This window comes from Myotis nattereri, assembly GCF_964212035.1.
Source record: "Myotis nattereri genome assembly, chromosome: 4".
Classification (NCBI taxonomy): Eukaryota; Metazoa; Chordata; class Mammalia; order Chiroptera; family Vespertilionidae; genus Myotis; species Myotis nattereri.
In genome coordinates, this window is record NC_138079.1 from 111,253,812 (window position 1) to 111,272,984 (window position 19,173).

Sequence of the window (19,173 nt, forward strand, 5' to 3'; positions counted from 1 at the left end):
TATAACAACTATGCTTAGATAAAACAATAAATTTTGCAAACCAAAATAATGTCACCACAATAAATTCAGTAAAATAAATTAAAAAACCAGAACTACCAAATGATCCAGCAATTCCACTTCTGGGCATTTATCTGAGGAAAACAAAAAACACTAACTTGAAAAGTCATAAATCCATTTTGAATTGATTTTTGTGTCTGTGTAAGATAGTGTTCCAACTGAATATGGCTGTCCAAGTTTCCTAACATCATTTATTGAATTGACTGCCCTTTTCTCATTATATATTCTTGAGTTTTTTGTCATAAATTAATTCACCATATATTTGTGGGATTATTTCTGGGTTCTCTTCTGTTCCATTGATCTATGTGTCTGTTCTTACACCAGTAAAACTTTTCTGATACACAGGTGACAAGATTTTTGCACAAAATCCACAAAAATACTATCAGACCTAATATATGAATAAACAAGTTCATAGGAAACAAGATCAATATAGAAGTCATTATATATCTAAATATTAGAAAAGACACAATTATAAAATGAATTTAAATAGGTAATATTATTTACATAAAATTAAAAACAAAAATAGCTTGGAATAAATCTAATGAAAGACCTTCCCAGTAAACACAACAAAATACAGCCCAAAATGATTAAATGGATGGACCCTAAATAAATAAAGAAAATTATACCAGGTTCATATATGAAAAGAGTCAATATTATTAAAATGAACAGTCTTCTCAAAATGATATAAAGATTCATAGCAATCCCAATCAATATCCTTCCAGGCTTTTTTGTAGAATTCGACAAAATGACCCTAAAATTCATATGGAACTAAAAAGGGACTAAAACAGGGGGACTAATTTTGGGGAAAAAAAAGTTAGTGGATTTATATTACCTGTTTTCAAAACTTACTACAAAGACACAGTATTCTTGACTATGATATTTGTAGAAAGACAGACATAGGTCAATGAAAGAATAGAAAATCCAAAAGTAGACCAACATATAAAGAATCAACTGATTTTCATCAAAAGTGCCAATTCAACAGAAAAAAAAAGTTAAATGTATTCTGGAGATTAACACGGAAAAATCAACATCAACAACTTATCTAACACCATTCACACAAAAACTAACTTGAAATAGGTCATAAACTTTTAGAAGCTAGAACCATAAAAAATCCAGAAGAAATATAAGAGAATATATTTGCAACCTTTACATAAGCAAAGGTTTCCTTAAAAACATGGGCCAAAAAAGGGAAGATAATTGATAAACTGGGCTTTCCAAATTTAAAAATTTATGCTCAATAAAAAGATACTAGCAAAAAAATAAATAGGCAAGAAACGCATTTGAGAAGTATTCACAATACATATATCTGATAAAGGACTTCTAGAATATGTGAACTGCAAATTAACAACAAAAAAGATACAAAACCAACATTTATATTTTACAGAGTAAATTATACAAAAAACCAATTTGTACATGAAAATGTACTAAATATAATTATTCCTAAGAAAATGAAAATTAAAGTAATAGATATTGTTTCGCAGTCTCTAGATCAGCTAAAATCCAAATACAATACCAAAATATTGGTATGGATGTAGAGCAAATTGATTTCTCAAACATGCTGGTAGTTGTAAAATAATACAAGCACTTTGGAGACTCTTTTGGCTGAATCTACACTTAATAATTGACCAAGTAACTACATTCCTATGTATTTTCACCCAAGATAAATTTTTATCCAACAGAGATTTTTACAAGCAAGTTTACAACATATTCACTCATGATATTTGGAAATTGGAAATGACCTAAAACAACCTAAAAATCCATGAAGAGTAGAACAGGTGTACTACTGATACATGCAGCAACAAAGATTAATCTCAAACTACTGTGCTGAGGTAAAGAAACCAGAAACAAGAAATTATTGTGTATGACTCATTTCTGTTATTTCTAAGAACAGGCAAAATTAATGTATGGTAATAAAAATGATAAGGCAATTGCCTCTGGAAAAGGAACTGATGGAAAGGTTAAAGGGAATTTTCTGGGGTCACAGAAATACTCTGTATCTTGCTTTACTTGGAGTCAAATGGGCATATATAATTGTAAAAACTCATCAAACTGAGCATGGAATATCTACTCACTGTACTCAACTAAATTACATAAATTAGACTTCAACTAAAATTTTTTCCTTGACAATTTTTCCTCTATAGAGGGGAGACAGATAATAAACAAGGTAAATGAATAAATTATATATTTTATTAAGCTAATGCTTTAGGAAAAAATGGAAAGAAATATGAAAAGTTGGAGATTAGGTGCTGAAATTTTATTTAGCGGGCCAAAGAAAACTGATGGATAGATAATTTTAAATAATTACCTAAAAGAGGTAAGGAAGCTATCCTATCTAATAATAGACAAACATGGTAATTAACCGTACCTCTGACACGCTTTCCATTGGCTAATCAGGGTGATATGCAAATTAACTGCCAACCAAGATGGCGGCTGGCAACCAGGCAGCTGAAGCGAACAGGAGGCTTCCTTGCTCCAGTGATGGAGGAAGCCAAGGTTCCCCACCTGCCGCTGCTGGGCTCTGAGCTGCACTCTAAGAAACAATGTTGCAATTATAGAAGCCAAACAAACCCAGATACCTGCTTTCAGCAGCCGAGGTCTCAGAGCTGGAGCCGAGCCTCAGAGCTAAAGCTGGCTCACAGTTTCAGTGACAGCCATAGAAGGTAAATAAAATCCCAGAATAAAAAAAAGAAAAAAAGGAGAGGCTGGGAGCTTCAGTCACCAGCCAGCCTGAAAACAGCCCTCAGCCCCTCACCCAGACTGGCCAGGAACCCCGGTGGGGACCCCCACCCTGAAGGGGGTGTGATCAGCTGCAAACAGCCATCATCCTCTCATCCAGGCTGGCCAGGCACCCAAGCGGGACCCCCACCCTGATCCGGGACACCCTTCAGGGCAAACCAGCTGGCCCCCACCCGTGCACCAGGCCTCTATCCTATATAGTAAAAGGGTAATATGCAAACTGACCCTAACAGCAGAAGGACTAGGAATGACTGGTCACTATGACACACACTGACCACCAGGGGGCAGACGCTCAATGAAGGAGCTGCCCTCTGGTGGTCAGGGCGCTCTCACATGGGAGGAGCTCAGCTCAGCCACAAGCCAGGCTAATGGCTGCCAGTACAGTGGTGGTGGTGGGAGCGCTAAGGATGTCCAACTGCAGTTTAGGCCTGCTCCCCGCTGGCAAGTGGACATCCCCCATCTGCCGGGCTGCCAGAGGGATGTCTGATTGCCATCTTAGGCCCAATCCCCTGGGAAGCAGGCCTAAGCCAGCAGGTGGTCATCCTCTGAGGGGTTCCAGACTGCAAGAGGGCACAGGCCGGGCTGAGGGAACCCCCCCCCCCCAGTCCCCCGAGTGCACAAATTTTTGTGCACCGGGCCTCTAGTTAAGACATATTTGGCATCTTTATGTTTAGAAAAAGTCTTCTCAAAATTAGAACAAAATATTCTGCACATACAGAAGCAATTTTATACTGATTTAAACAAGGAGTAGATATTTATTCCCTACATTTTTCATATAATTCATGAATATATCTATCTATTCATCATCCATCTACTGTCTATCATCTATCATCTATCATCTATCTATGTATTGAGATATCTAGCTCACTAAAGGCCCAACTGCAGTTGGGCAAATTACAATTTATATGGATGTCATATGAAAGAAATAAACATGAAATCTGAACAATGCAATAGTTTTGAGAAATTGAAATATGACCATTATCTCAAAGGGCTCATAGTTGAACCCAATTAAAAAAATAGAGGGAATCACTGAAGTGATTGGTAGATATAAAACACACACAAAAACTATGTTAAATAATATTAAGATATCAATATTCATAAAAGTTATGTCAGAATAATATTAAGACATCAATATCAAAAGAATGATTAAAGGGAGAGAGACCATATATGTTTTTGAGGAAAAGTGAAGAGCCACAGCATCGTAAGGATCCCTTCACCATGATGGCAATGCGGTCACCCAGGATGTCAGCTTCCTCCATGTAGTGGGTGGTCAGTAAGATGGTGCGGCCCTGTTTATACTGCTGAAGGAGGTCCCTGGTGGCCCTTCGCGAGGCAGGGTCCATGCCAGCTGTGGGCTCATCAAGTATCACCACCTAGAGACCAGAAGAACAATTCCATGACCACGTTAAACACAACAGATTAGTGCACTGGGGTCTTTCCAGTCACTTGTCCAACTGAGCTAAGATGATAAGCTTAGACTAAAACTGAATGAGGAATGCTGGACTGATTCCAAACCTATGACCATTTTATTCCAACAAGGTTGATAATGTAAGCACATCTGGGATTTGGCAGGCTCCTTTTAGAGTGTTAGGTACATAGAAGCACATGGGTTTGTGTCAGCTTATTTTTTTTAGACATGCTTCAGTGGGGATCCATTTTTAGCTTTTATTTTACTTTTACCTTGGAGTCCCCTATAAGTGCTATAATGACGGAGAGTTTGCGCTTCATTCCTCCACTCAGTGATGCTGAAAATGCATTTCGCTTTTCAATCAGGTTAAAAGCAGACAGCATACGGTCAATTTCTATAGGGTACATCTTTCGAGGGACTCCTTTAATCTAGAAAGAAAAGGCAGACTTTATATGGTGCTTCCAACTTCATCGTCAGAAACATGTTTCGCCAGCTCTTTTCTTACATCATCTACACAGTGTCTTCTTCCCTTTGCGTCTCTGTATGTTTAAAGAATAATTCACCAAAAATAAGTTTTTGAAAGAAAGTTCAAAGAATGAAAATATTGCTAGTAGGTACTCTGTCTTAAGTACAGGAATAGAGTGGAAATAAAGCAACATGTCTTTGGTTACCGTGCAATAGAAATAAAGGTGTTCTGATACTGTCAAGTAATTAAACAACAAGTCCTGCTGGGGACACAGGCCCAAGGTTTTCCTGATCTGGACCATCTGCTTTGAGATGGCAAATCCATTAATATAGGCCTCTCCGCTGGTAGCAGGATGGAGACCTAGAACCAAGCAGAAGACATGCAGAAGCTTAGGTTTCCTGAGGGACCAGGACAACAAACTGTTCATTAGCACCTGAACTTCAAAATATACTTGTAGATTATTCACTAGAATTAGAAATATCTCAGCACCTCACAGTTGTTAGAATGGCTATTATCAATAAGACAAGAAATAATAAGTGTTGGAGAGGATGTGAAGAAAAGAGAACCTTCGTACACTGCTGGTGGATATAATCATTCTGAAAAACCAGTATGGAGGTTTCTAAAAAAATTAAGACTAGAGCTACCATATGACCCAGCAAGCTTTTTACCAAGTATCTACCTGAAAATTCTGAAAACAATTATTCATAAATAGAGATTACATATGTTCGTTGCAGCATTATTTACAATGGACAACACATGGAAACAACTCAAGAGTTCTTCAGCGGATGATTAAAGAAGAGTGATACATATATATAAATAAAAACATGCAACACAAATAGTGGCTGATTTGGGTGACATTGGTTGCCAGAGGGAAGAGGATAGGGGAAGAAGGGGATCCTAATATAAGGTGACAGGAGAAGATTTGACTCTGGGTGGTGGGCACACAGAGCAGTATACAGGTCTTGTAACATAGAAACCCATACATGAAGCCCCTATGTTCATGTTGACAAATGTCACTCCAATCAACTTAATAAGTAAAATAAAAACATGAAACATTACCATTTACCACAACATGGATAGACCTACAGAATATCGTGCTAAGTGAAGTAAACCAGATGGAAAAGGATAAGAACTATACGATTTCACTCATATGTGGGACATAAAACAAAAAGCAACAAACGAACAAATAGATATGGACAACAAAATGATGGTTACCAGTGGGGTAGGGGCGTGAGGAAAGGATGAAGAGGGTAAAGGAAATAAATACAAGATGATGGCAGGAGACTATACTGTAGGTGGTGAGCACACATCAGAGTATACACATGTATTATAAAGTTGTACACCTGAAATTTGTTATTAAACAATATTAACCTGATACATTTAATGAAAAATAAACTAATATTGAAGCCCTACTGAGCTTTAAAAAAATGAGGCTTTTGTGATATTAGTGGTACATTTAGGAGAGGCATTTTGTTTCCATGTTTTTAAGTTTTTATTTTGCAAAAAATCCAAACCTACAGAAAATTTGCAAGAACAGTATAATAAATCCTCATACCATCCACCTGAAAAAATAATTAGGAATACCTCACACAAAGGAAAATTCTAGAAAATATAAATTGTTATCTTTGGAGTGAAGAGATTAGAAAGAATTTTTTATTTCATTAACTGTATGTTCTAATTTTATTTTTAAAAGAAATCTTTATTGTTGAGAGTATTACAAATGTATCCTTTTTCCCCTATTTCTACCTCTAAGGGGTTCCCACCCCACCCCAGCCCTTCACCACCCTATTGTCTGTGGCCATAGGTAATGCATATATACATACAAGTCTTTGGGTAATCTCCACCCCCGGTTCTATTTTAGTCATCAGTTTATTTTTGTTCATTAGATTCCCTGTTCGTTTATTTTGAGATTTAATTGTTGATAGATATGTATTTATAGCCACTTTATTGTTCATATTTTAATCCTCTTCCTCTTCCTCTTCCTCTTCCTCTTCCTCTTCCTCTTCTTCTTCTTCTAGAATACCCTTCAACATTTCATGAAATACTGGTTTGGTGGTGATGAACTCCTTCAGTTTCTTCTTGTCTATGAAGCTCTTTATCTGACCTTCATTTCTAAATGATAGCTTTTCTGGGTAGAATAATCTTGGTTGTAGGTCCTTGTTATTCATCACTTTGAGTATTTCTTGCCACTCTCTTCTGGCCTGAAAAGTTCCTATTGAGAAATCGGCTGGCAGTCGTTTGGGAGCTCCCTTGAAGGTAACTAACTGCTTGTCTCTTGCTGCTTTTAAGATTTTTCTCTTTGTCTTTAACCCTTGGCCTTTTAATTATGATGTGTCTTGGTGTGGGCCTTTTTGGGTTCCTCTTATTTGGGACTCTCTGCACTTCCTGGACTTGTAAGTCTATTTCTTTCACCTGGTAGGGGAAGTTTTCTTTATTTTTAAATTTTATTTATTTTATTGTCTAATGTTTTACATATGTCTCCTTTTTCCCCAGTTAACCCCCAGCCCTAGCCATTCCCACCCCGTGCAAGTCCCCACCACCCCGGTGTCTGTGTCCATTGGTTCTGCTAATATATATGCATACAAGAACTTTGGTTGCTCTCTAACCACCCCCCCAACCCCCACCACCTGCCTCAGCTAGGGGAAGTTTTCTGTCATTATTTCTTAAAATAGGTTTTCAATATCTTTCTCTCTCTTCTCCTTCTGGCACCCCCATAATGCGAATGTTGGTACCTCTGATGTTTCTCAGAAGCTCCTTACACTATCTTTATTTTTTAAATCTCATTTTATTGTTTAAAGTATTACAAATAGTAGTACATATGTCTCCTTTTCCCCCATTGACCTCCTCTCAGCTTCCCCTATCCCCCCGAATGTGCCCTCACCGCCCCCCCCCAGTGTCTTGTGTACATTGGTTATGCTTATATGCATGCATACAAGTCCTTCAGTTGATCTCTTACCTCCCCCCAATGCTCCCCTGCCTTCACGCTGTAGTTAGACAATCTGATACTTCCTTGCCTCTGTATCTATTTTTGATCATCAGTTTATAATGTTCTTTATACACCACAAATGAATGAGATCATGTGGTATTTATCTTTCTCCGACTGGCTTATTTTGCTTAGCATAATTCTTTCCAGTTCCATTTATGCTATTGCAAATGGTAAGAATTAGTTCTTTTTTATAGCAGCATAGTATTCTATTGTGTAGATGTACCACAGTTTTTTAATACACTCATCAGCGGATGGACATTTAGGCTGTTTCCAAATCTTAGCTATTGTAAATTGTGCTGCTATGAACATAGGGGTGCATATATCCTTTCTGATTAGTGTTTCTGTCTTCTTGGAATATACTCCTAGAAGTGGGATTATTGGGTCAAATGGCAGTTCCAATTTTAATTTTTTGAGGAAACACCATACTGTTTTTCACAGTGGCTGCACCAGTCTGCATTCCCATCAGCAGAGCATGAGGGTTCCTTTTTCTCCGCATTTTCTCCACCACTGGTTGTTGATTCATTGTTGATAGCCATTCTAGCAGGCGTGAGATGGTACCTCATTGTTGTTTTGATTTCCATCTCTGGATGATTAGTGACTTTGAGCATGTCTTCATGTCTCTTGGCTTTCTGTATGTCCACTTTAGAAAAATGTCTATTTAGATCCTTTGCCTATTTTTTGATTGGATTGTTTATCTTCCTTTTGTTAAACTATGTGAGTTCCCTGTAAATTTTGGAGATTAAACCCTTATCTGAGATAACATTGGCAAAAATGTTCTCCTATGCAGTGGCTTTCTTGTTGTTTTGTTGATGGTTTCTTTTGCTGTGCAGAAGCTTGATATTTTGATGTAGTCCCATTTGTTTATTTTCTCTTTAGTTTCCATTGCCCTGGGTGCTGTATCGGTAAAGATGTTGCTATGACATATGTCTGATATTTTGCTGCCTATAGATTCTTCTAAGATGTTTATCATTTCCCATCTTACATTTAAGTCCTTTATACATTTTGAGTTCATTTTTGTGTATTGTGCAAGTTTATGGTCTAGTTTCATTTCTTTTTGCAAGTATCTGTCCAATTTTCCCAACACTATTTATTGAAGACACTGTCTTGACTCCATTGTATATTCTTGCCTCCTTTGTCAAATATTAATTGAGTATAATGGCTTGTGTAGATTTCTGGGTCCTCTGTTCTGTTCCATTTGTTTATATGTCTGTTCTTCTGCCAGGACCAGGCAGTTTTGAGAACAGTGGCTTTGTAGTATAGCTTGGTATCTGGTACTGTGAACCCTCCAACATTGTTTTTTCTGAAGATTGCTGCAGATATTTGAGGTCTTTTTTATTCCATATTAATTTTTAGATAATTTGTTCTAGGTCTTTTAAGTATGCCATTGGTATTTTAACGGGGATTGCACTGAATTTATGGATTGCTTTGGGTATTCTGGACATTTTAATGATGTTAATTCTACCAATCCATGAACACAGTATATTCTTCCATTTGTTCATGTCTTCCTCTATCTCTTTTTTCAGCGTCCTGAAATTTTCTGAGTACAGTCCTTTATCTCCTTGGTTAAATTTATTCTTACCTATCTTAATTTTTGTTGCATTGGTAAATGAGATTGTTTTTTTAGTTTCTATTTCTGTGAGTTCATTATTGGTGTATAGAAAATCCATAGACTTCTGGGTGTTAATTTTGTATCCTGCTACCTTACTGAATTCATTTATTAAGTCTAGTAGTTTTTAGATAGAGTCTTTGGGGTTTTCTATGTACAATATCATGTCATCTGAGAATAAGGACAGTTTTACTTCTTCTTTTCCAATTTGGATGCCTCTTATTTCTTCTTCTTGTCTTATTGCAATGGCTAGTACTTCTAGTACTATGTCAAATGGGAGTGGTGAGAGTGGGCATCCCTGTCTTGTTCCTGTTCTTAGGGAAAATGGTTTTAGTTTTTGCTCATTGAGTATAATGTTGGCTGTGGGTTTGTCATATATGGCTTTTATTATGTTAACGTATGATCCTTTTATTCCCACCTTGATGAGAGTTTTTATCATGAAAGGGTGTTGGAATTTGTCAAATGCTTTTGGGTATGATTATATGGTTTCTATCAGTTTGTTTATGTGATGTACCACATTTATTGATTTGTGGATATTGTACTATCCTTGCATCCCTGGAATAAATCCCACTTGGTCATGGTGTATGATTTTTCTAATGTAATACTGGATTCGATTTGCTAGAATTTTGTTGAGAAATTTGGCGTCTATGTTCATGAGAGATATTGGCCTGTAATTCCCTTTCTTGTATTGTCTTTATCTGGTTTTGGGATTAGGGTAATGGTTGCTTTGTGAAGAGCTTGGAAGTGTTCCTTCCCCTGGAATTTTTTGGAATAGTCTGAGGAAGGTAGGTTTTATTTTTTCTTTGAATATTTGATAAAACTCCCCTGTGAATCTGTCTAGTCCAGGGCTTTTGTGTGTTGGAAGTTTTTTGATTACCGCTTCTATTTCCTCCATAGATATCAGACTATTCAGATTTTTTTTATTCCTGCTGGTTGCGATTTAGAAGGTTGTATTTTTCTAGGAATATGTCTATTCTAGGTTAACCAGTTTGTTGGAATAGAGTTGCACATAGTATCTTTTTTATGATTCTTCGTATTTCTGTGGGGTTTGTTGTTATTTCTCCTCTTTCATTTCTGATTTTGCTAATTTGGGTCCTTTCTCTGTTTTTTAATAAATCTTTATTGTTCAGATTATTACAGTTGTTACTCTCCCCCCCCCCCCCATAACTCCCCTCCACCCAGTTCCCACCCACCCTCTGCCCTTAACCGCCCCCACTGTCCTCATCCACAGGTGTACGATTTTTGTCCAGTCTCTTCCTGCACCCCCCACACCCCTTTCCAACCCCCCCACCCGAGAATTGTCAGTCCACACCCTTTCTATACCCCTGATTCTATTATATTCACCTGTTTACTCTGTTCCTCAGATTTTTTATTCACTTGATTTTTAGATTCACTTGTTGATATGTAATTGTTGTTCATAATATTTATCTTTACCTTTTTTCTTCTTCCTCTTCTTAAAGAATACCTTTCAGCATTTTATATAATACTGGTTTGGTGGTGATGAACTCCTTTAGCTTTTTCTTATCAGTGAAGCTCTTTATCTGACCTTCAATTCTGAATTATAGCTTTGCTGGGTAAATTAATCTAGGTTGTAGGTTCTTGCTATTCATCACTTTGAATATGTCTTGCCACTCCCTTCTGGCCTGCATAGTTTCTGTTGAGAAATCAGCTGACAGTCGTATGGGTACTCCCGTGTAGGTAACTGTTTTTCTCTTGCTGCTTTTAAGATTCTCTCTTTGTCTTTTGCTCTTGGCATTTTAATTATGATGTGTCTTGGTGTGGTCCTCTTGGGATTCCTTTTGTTTGGGGTTCTTTGCACTTCCTGGACTTGTAAGTCTATTTCTTTCATCAGGTAAGGGAAGTTTTCTGTCATTATTTCTCCAAATAGGTTTACAATATCTTGCTCTCTCTCTCTTCTTCTGGCACCCCTATAATTCAGATGTTGGTACACTTGAAGCTGTCCCAGAAGCTCCTTACACTATCTTCATATTTTTGGATTCTTTCTGCTTTTTGATTTTCTGGTTGGGTATTTTTTGCTTCTTCATATTTAAAATCTTTGACTTGATTCTTGGGATCCTCTTGTCTGCTGTTGGATCTCTGTATATTATTCTTTATTTCAGTCAGTATATGCTTAATTTCTAGTTGGTCCGTTTTCATATCCTCAAGGGTCTCACTAAATTTATCAGAGGTTTCTAGAAAATTCTTGAAAAACCTTATAAGTTTGGTTTTGAACTCTATAGCCAGTAGTTTGCTTTCCTCCATTTTTGTCATTTGTGATCTGTTTCTTTGTCTCTGCATTTTGGCTACTTCCCTGTGTTGATAGAATGGCTTTCTGTGCTAGGTGTCCTATAGGTCCCAGTAGCTCAGCCTCCCCAATTACCTGAGGTGGACACTCTTGGTGCACCACTTTGTGGGCTGTGTGCACAGTCTTGTTGTAGTTAAGCCTTGATTGTTGTAGGTATCACTGGGAGGAATTGACCTCCAGGCCAATTGGCTGTGAGAATCAGCTGTGTCTACAGTGGGAGAAGTTCTGTGCTGAAGACACCCTTAAGGGGCAAGATTGGCTTCAATGGGGCTTTGGTGCTCATTGAGTCTGCCCCCTGAGTGTGTCCCTTATGGATCTGAGGAGTTGTAATCTGGATGGTCCCACTCTGACCACTAGGTACACAGGCTCTTGGATCTCTAAGGAGGTGCTAATTTAGCCTCTGACTGTGGCTACACAGCAGGAGCTACAGAGAGATCTGCAGATTCCTCTTCCTTGTTTGGGTTTTGGAGGTGCCCAGATGAGGCCCAGCTGTGAAGCAATGCAAGCTGCTGTGGGGCCTTGAGCCTTCTTTTGGAAGTTCTGGGTCTCTCTGACCCAGCTGCAGTTTGTTATGTAATTTTCAGATTGCAAAGGGCCAGGCCTTTCATATGCAAAAGCCTCTGCACACAGTTTGGGTGGGGCGGGGTCTCAGGGAATCAACAGGGTGGAGCAAACAGCTATGGCAGATCCTCAGCCCTGCCCTGAGGCCCCTGGTTCTCAGTGTCCTGTCGTAATCGCTGCAAGCACCTCTGAGAAAGCTCTCCTCGAGTTCCACCCATTTCCAGACAGTCCAGTTTCTCCCCGTATGAGTCTGGGTCCCCAGAGACTCACCCAGAGCTGGAGTCAGGGCTGTCGGGAGCTTGTGACTCCCTCCCAATTGAAGAAGACACCAGCGTCCTCAGTTGCCAGCCCTTTCCGTGCGCGTGCCTCCGTACCTCTGCACCTTACTTCCGCACCTCCTCTGAGTCTCAGTGTGCTTTTCTCTTTCCTTCTAGTTGTAGAATTTCCACTCAGCCAGCCTTCCTGTGGTTCTCGGTGATATCTGTTTTGTCTTTAGTTGTAGTTTTGAAGTGGCTTTATGAGGCAGCAATTTCAGGTGTTTACTTATGCTGCCGTCTTTGTTTCTCTCCTGTTCTCCATTTTTCCTTTCTCTTTTTTTTTTTGGTGAGCCTGGCTAGAGGTTCATCAATCTTGTTTATTTGTTCAAAGAACCAGCTCTTGGTTTCACTGATCTTTTGTATTTTTTTTTTGTCTCTATGTCATTTATTTCCACTCTGATCTTTTTTATTTCCTTCCTTCTGCTCACTCTGGGCTTTTCTTGTTGCTCTTTTTCTATTTCTTCAAGTTGCAGAGGTACATGGTTTATTACCAGTTTTTCTTGTTGTTTTGTTGTTGTTGTTGTTGTTTTAGGTAGGCCTGTAATGCTATTAACTTCCTCTTATGACTGCTTTCACTGTGTTCCAAAGATTTTGGATTGTTATGTTTTCATTATCATTTGTTTCCAGGATGTTTTTTATTTTTTCTTTGAGTTCTTTGGTAACCCAGTCATTGTTTAATAATATGCTCTTCAGCCTCCAAGTGTTTGAATTTTTTATTGTAGTTTATTTCTAATATTGTGCCATTGTAATCTGAGAAGATGGTTGATATGATTTCAATCTTCTTGAATTTGAAGAGACTTTGCCTGCGTCCCAATATGTAGTCTATCTTAGAAAATGTCTCATGTGCACATGAGAAGAATGTATATTCTGTAGTTTGGGGGTGGAATGTTATAAAGATGTCAATTAAGTCCATCTGATCTAGTGAGTCATTTAGGATTGCTGTTTCTTTGCTGATTTTTTGTCTATAGGATTTATCCAATGATGTCAGTGGTGTGTTAAAGCCCCCTACTATGATTGTATTGCTGTTGATCTCTCCCCTGATATCTTCCAGAAGTTTGTTTTATGTATTTGGATGCTCCTGCATTGGGTGTATATATGTTTACCAGAGTTATATCCTCCTGTTGTATTTATCCCTTTAGAATTATTAAGTGGCCTTCCTTGTCTCCTGTTATGTGGTCTTCACTTTGAGGTCTATTTTGTCAGATATAAGTATTGCTACCCCAGCTTTTGTTTCATTTCCATTTGCCTGATATTTTTCCATCCCTTCACTTTCAGTCTGTGTGAGTCCCTTGTTCTGAGGTGGGTCTCCTGTAGACAGGATATATATGGGTCATGTTTTCTTATCCTACAAAGATGTCTTTTGATTGGAGCATTTAATCCATGTACATTTAATGTTATTATTTATAGGTACTTGTTTGTAGCCATTTCTGTACTTTATGCCTGTGTTCCTTCCTCCTTATCTATTTCTTCTTTTTACAGCATTCTCTTTAGCATTTCTTGCATTGCTTGGTCAGTAGTGATAAACTCCCTTAGCCTTTCTTTTGTCTGAAAAGCTCCTGATTTCCCCTTTAGCATTTCTTGCATTTTTGGCTTGGTAGCGATAAACTCCCTTAGCCCTTTTTTGGTCTGTGAATCTCCTGATTCCATTTTGAATGATAGCCTTCCTGGATAGGGTATTATTGGATTCAGCCCCTTGCTTTGCATCACTTTGTATACTTTATTCCATTCCCATCTGGCCTGATGTGTTTTTGTTGAGAAATCATTTGATAATATAATGGGATATCCTTTGTAGGTAACTCTCTCTCTCTTTTGAAGCCTTTAAGATTCTTACTTTGTTGTTGATGTTTGCCATTCTAATTATGACATATCTTTATATAGGTCTTTTGGGGTTCATCTTGTTTGGGACTCCCTGTGCTTATGTGACTTTTTCTTCCACAAATCAGAGAAGTTTTCTGTTAGTATTTCTTCAAATAGGTTCTCTAATCCTTGCTCCTCTTCTGTCCTTCTGGCACCCCTATTATATGTATGTTACTTCATTTCATTTTTTCCCAAAGCTCCATTATGCTCTCCTCTTTCTTTCTAATTTTTTTCTGCAATTGTTGTTCAGATCGGGCTTGTTTTTCTGCCCTGTCTTCTAACTCACTAATATGGTTCTCTGCTTCTTCTAGTCTACTGTTGACACCCTCCATCATGTTATTTATTGTAGCCATATCATTCTTGATTTCCTCTTGATTTTTTTAAACTTTAAGTTTTTATTTTACAAAGGTCACATAATTGGATATTTCTCAACTTTATACACAATTATTCTTACTCTCCACAGAATGGCTGCTTCTTCACTTCTCATCAGGTGATGGCAAGCACTAAAATCCTGATTTTAACAGAATAGTAGTAAAAATGCCTCAGTGATTTAAGTTCAAAGCAGTACATTGGTATATGGCTCTTGCACTTATCAGAAATGTACAAATGCATTTTTATTAAAAGATGAAAAATAAATTATCTGTAGGCATGGACAATGACAACAGTAAACATTGCATGTTGTCAACTAAAACCAGTAACTGATGGTTAGAGTGATTTTCTTGAATCTCAGCCAGCCTTTTCATCAATCATTTCCTTCAACTAACTTCTCTGAAGTTATAGATGAGGAGATGCCCTGAGCTTCCTCTCACTTCTCAGTAATGATGGTAAAGGGCTAGAACATGCTGCCTCCCATCCCTCCTCCCATGCCACCTATCCCACCCATCCCGGGGTCCTTCTCCTCTTTATAAATTCCTGTGACCAGAACTTCTGCTGTTGTCCAGAGAGGCCACACCAGCAGCATCCAGTAAAGCAGTTCTTACAACTTTAGTTGGAGCAATGATTCCTTTTCCCACCATATTCACAAAATCTCCAACCATGGCATCATAACCAATTTCTGAGGGACTTTGCATAATTTTCTCAACTATCAATGATTCCTCAACACCTGCATTCCTAGCAATGGTCATTGAAGGAGTTTTTAATAATTTCTATACCAATTTTTTGATATTCATTAGTTGGAGGTAATGAGCCCAAGGCTGGAATGCACCGAAGCAGAGCACAGCCCCCTCCCAGAACAACGCCTCCCTCCACAGCAGCTCGGGTAGCATTGAGGGCATCTGTGACTTTTTATTTTCGTTCACTTCAATATCACTTGTCCCACCAACCTTCAGCACAGCTATCCCATCTGAGAGTTTGGCCAGGCATTAACTTAGTTTTTCCTTTTCATATTCACTAGTTGTGATATCTAACTGCTCAATGATTTCTTGAATATGTTCTTCAATTTGAGCCTTATAACCTTTTCCCTTCAAGAGCATGGCATCATCTTTGGTCACAATGACCTCTCCAACTTTTCCTAAGTCATGAGGCTGAACGTCTTCTAGATTGACAATCAATCCTTCTCCAAACATGGCACCACCAGTAGCAATAGCCATGTCTTTAAGCTGGTTCTTCCTACTGTTCCAAGAACCTGGAGCTTTGACTGCTATAACTTGAAGATCAACTTTTAGCCTAGTCAAAACGTGTGTACTTAAAGCTTCTCCACCAACATCTTCAGCAATTATGACCAGGGGCTTACAGTGAGCATTGGCAATTTCAAGAGCAGGTCCGATGGACTGAACACTAGAAATTTTCTTTTCACTCAAAAAAACATATGCATCTTGGAATTCACATTTCTGACCTTATGCTGTATTAATAAAGTTTGGAGAAATATAACCTCGATCAAACTTCATGCCTTCAATAATTTCTAATTCATCATTCAGTGTTTTTCCATCCTTTACAGTGATTTCACCTTTCATTCCAACCTTTTCCATTGCCTCAGAAATTATGTTGACAATTTCTTTGTTTCCACTTGCAGAAATTGTAACAACCTGATATTTCTTCAGGGGTTGTCACAGGTTTAGACTTTTTCTTAAGTTCATAAATTACAGCATCAACAGCTAACATCACACCTCTCCTGATTTCCACTGGATTAGTACCTTACTGATCTTCTCAAAGCCTTCCTTGGCAATGGAGCATGACAGCACAGTAGCGGTCATCATGCCATCCCCAGCCTCTTCACTTGTATTATTGGCAATATCTTGAACAAGTTTAGCACCAATATTTTTATATTTATCTTTTCAGTCAATGGACTTTGCAACGGTCACACCATCTTTTGTTACTTTGGGACTTCCCCAGGTCTGTTCAATAATCACTGTTCTTCCCTTTGGCCCCATAGTAATGGCTACAGCATTGGCTGAAAGGTCTACACTTTGAAGCATTATGGCTTTAGCCTCTGCACCAAATTTTACATCTTTGGCATAAGAACCAGTGAGATGAGGAGCCAATGCCCTGGACATAGGCCTAATCTGGCAAAGGCCTGTGTGTAATCGAAGCATTTCTGCTGGGCATGCAGGTGGTGAGGCAGGCAATTGGTAGCGAGTGAGGGCTCCTCTTGATCCTTACATAAGTTGTTGATTTTCTCATCCATCTGGTTTATGAACTCTATGACCAATATGCTGAATTATTTGTCTGATATATTGCATGCCTTCGTTTCATTTAGTTCCTTTTCTGGTGATCCTCCTTTTCTTTCCTTTGGACATTTTACTTTGTCTCCCTATTTTTACTATCACTGAAGGGTCCAGGTGCTGAGCTGTGTGGGGCTTGTGCCACAGTGGTTGGTTGGCGGGAGCATCATGCATCCCAAGAGTCTCAGGAGAGCTCAGGCACCAGGATGTGTGGATACAGTGGGTCAGCGGGAGCTTCACACATGCCAAGAGTCATGGGAGAGCCCAGGGGCCGGAATGCATGGGGCTTGTGCCACTGTGGTAGGTCAGTGGGAGAGGAATACACTCCAGGACTCACAGGAGCCTGTGGCAAAGAACGCTGGAGTCCTGGTGTTTGTGGGTCTGCAGCTATAGTAGCAGGTCATGGCCAGAGTGGCTATAGAGTCTTGGGTTGCATCTGAGGCCAGTCTGGGTGGTGGTGAGGCTGGGCTCCTAGTCACAGCAGCTCTACCCTTCAAGATGACATGGTCTCTGTGTCATTGCCAGACGCCCAGGAGTGTTTGCAGCAGTAGTGGGGGTTTCTCATCTAGGAGAGGCCAGTATGCCAGGCCCTTAGACTCCCACAGGATCTAACTGCCCCTCACTCACACACACACACACACACACACACACACACACACACCATACACACACACACACACACACACCCCACCTCCACACACTCTCCTTTCATTCCCTCCCTCCCTCACAGTCTCCCTCACTGCCGTCCTGCTGGTTGCCATCTTGGCTCCTCCTAGATTTCCTCTTACTTCTTTATTCACTTTTGGGACATTGTATGTTCCTAGAAACTTACCATTTCTTCCATATTCTCTGATTTGTTGGCATATAGTTGTCTGTAATATTTTCTTATAATCCTTTGTATTTCTGTGGTCACTTACTTCTCTTTCATTTCTGATCTTATTTATTTGGGTCCTCTCTATTTTTTCTTCTTGAAGAGTCTGTCAAGAAGAAATGTTGGTCAACCTTGTTTATCTTTTCAAGGAACCAGGTCTTGGTTTCATTTACCTTTGTCTTGTCTTTTTAGACTCTATTTTGTTTATTTCTGCACTGATATTTATCATTTCTTCTACTCACTTTAGGTGTTGTTTGTTGTTATTCTTCTAGTTACTTTAGGTGTAAGGTTAGATTGAGGTTTTTCTTGTTTCTTGAGTTTTTCTTGTTTCTTTCTATAATGCTATGAATTTTCCTCTTAAGACTGTTTTCCTGGTGTCCCAATGATTTGGGCTTGTTGAATTTTCATTTTCATTTGTCTCAAGGTATGTTTTGATTTCTTCCTTGACATCACTGTTAACCAATTCATTGTTTAGTAACATGTTATTTATTTATTTTTAAAATATATTCCTACTGATTTCAGAGAGTAAGGGAGAGAGATAGAGAGATGGAAACATCAATGATGAGAGGGAATCATTGATTGACTGCCTCCTACATGCCCCCAAATTGGGATTGAGCCTGCAACCCAGGCATGTGCCCTTGACTGGAATTGAATCCGGGACCCTTCAGTCCACAGGCTGGTGCTCTATCCACTGAGCCAAACCAGCTAGAGCATAACATGCTATTTAACTTTCATGTCGTTTTCAGTTTTATTTTCTTGTTATTTCTACTTGTATGCCATTGTTCCTAGGGCAAATGCTTGAAATGATTTCAATCTTCTTAAATTTATTGAGACTTGATTTGTGTGCTATTATATGGTCTATCCTAGATATAGTTTCATGCGTCTTAAAAAGAATGTATATTCTGCAGCTTGTTGGGTGAAATTCTCTGAAGATATCAATTAATTCAGTTATAGTATGTCATTTAAGACTGTTTCCCTGTGAATTTTCTGTCTGCAATATCTATCCATTCATTTAGATGGGGTGTTGAAATCCCCAACTATGATTGTACTACTGTTGATCTCTTCCATATGCCCATGAAGAGTCGCTTTATATATTTGGGTACATAAGTATGTACAAGGGTTAAATTCTCTTCTTGGATTGATCCTTTGTTTTAAAATCTATTTTGTCTGATATAAGTATTATTGCCTCAGCTTTTTCTTATTTCCATTTGTGTGAAATAACTCCATACCTTTACTTTTAGCCTGTCTTTTATTCTGAGGTGAGTCTCTTGTAGACAGCATATATAAGATTCTTGTTTTCTTATTCTTTCAGCTACATATGCTTTGACTGGAGTATTTATCTT

At 38.6% G+C, this 19,173-nt stretch overlaps 1 protein-coding gene and 1 pseudogene across 2 annotated transcripts in view; both read right to left on the reverse strand.

Moving 5' to 3' along the window:
• Window positions 1-19,173, reverse strand: part of LOC308518602 (phospholipid-transporting ATPase ABCA3-like) — a gene marked incomplete at both ends in the record, with an annotated part of 259,837 nt that overhangs the window by 124,628 nt on the left and 116,036 nt on the right. Inside the window, 3 exons of the mRNA XM_081090313.1 lie at window positions 3,956-4,166; window positions 4,474-4,629; window positions 4,873-5,027. Of these exons, the coding sequence (XP_080946439.1) occupies window positions 3,956-4,166; window positions 4,474-4,629; window positions 4,873-5,027 (522 nt within the window). The remainder of the gene's footprint in view (window positions 1-3,955; window positions 4,167-4,473; window positions 4,630-4,872; window positions 5,028-19,173) is intronic.
• Window positions 15,132-16,830, reverse strand: LOC308517883 (60 kDa heat shock protein, mitochondrial-like; annotated as a pseudogene). The gene has a single exon. The product of its transcript is annotated as a 60 kDa heat shock protein, mitochondrial-like (transcript).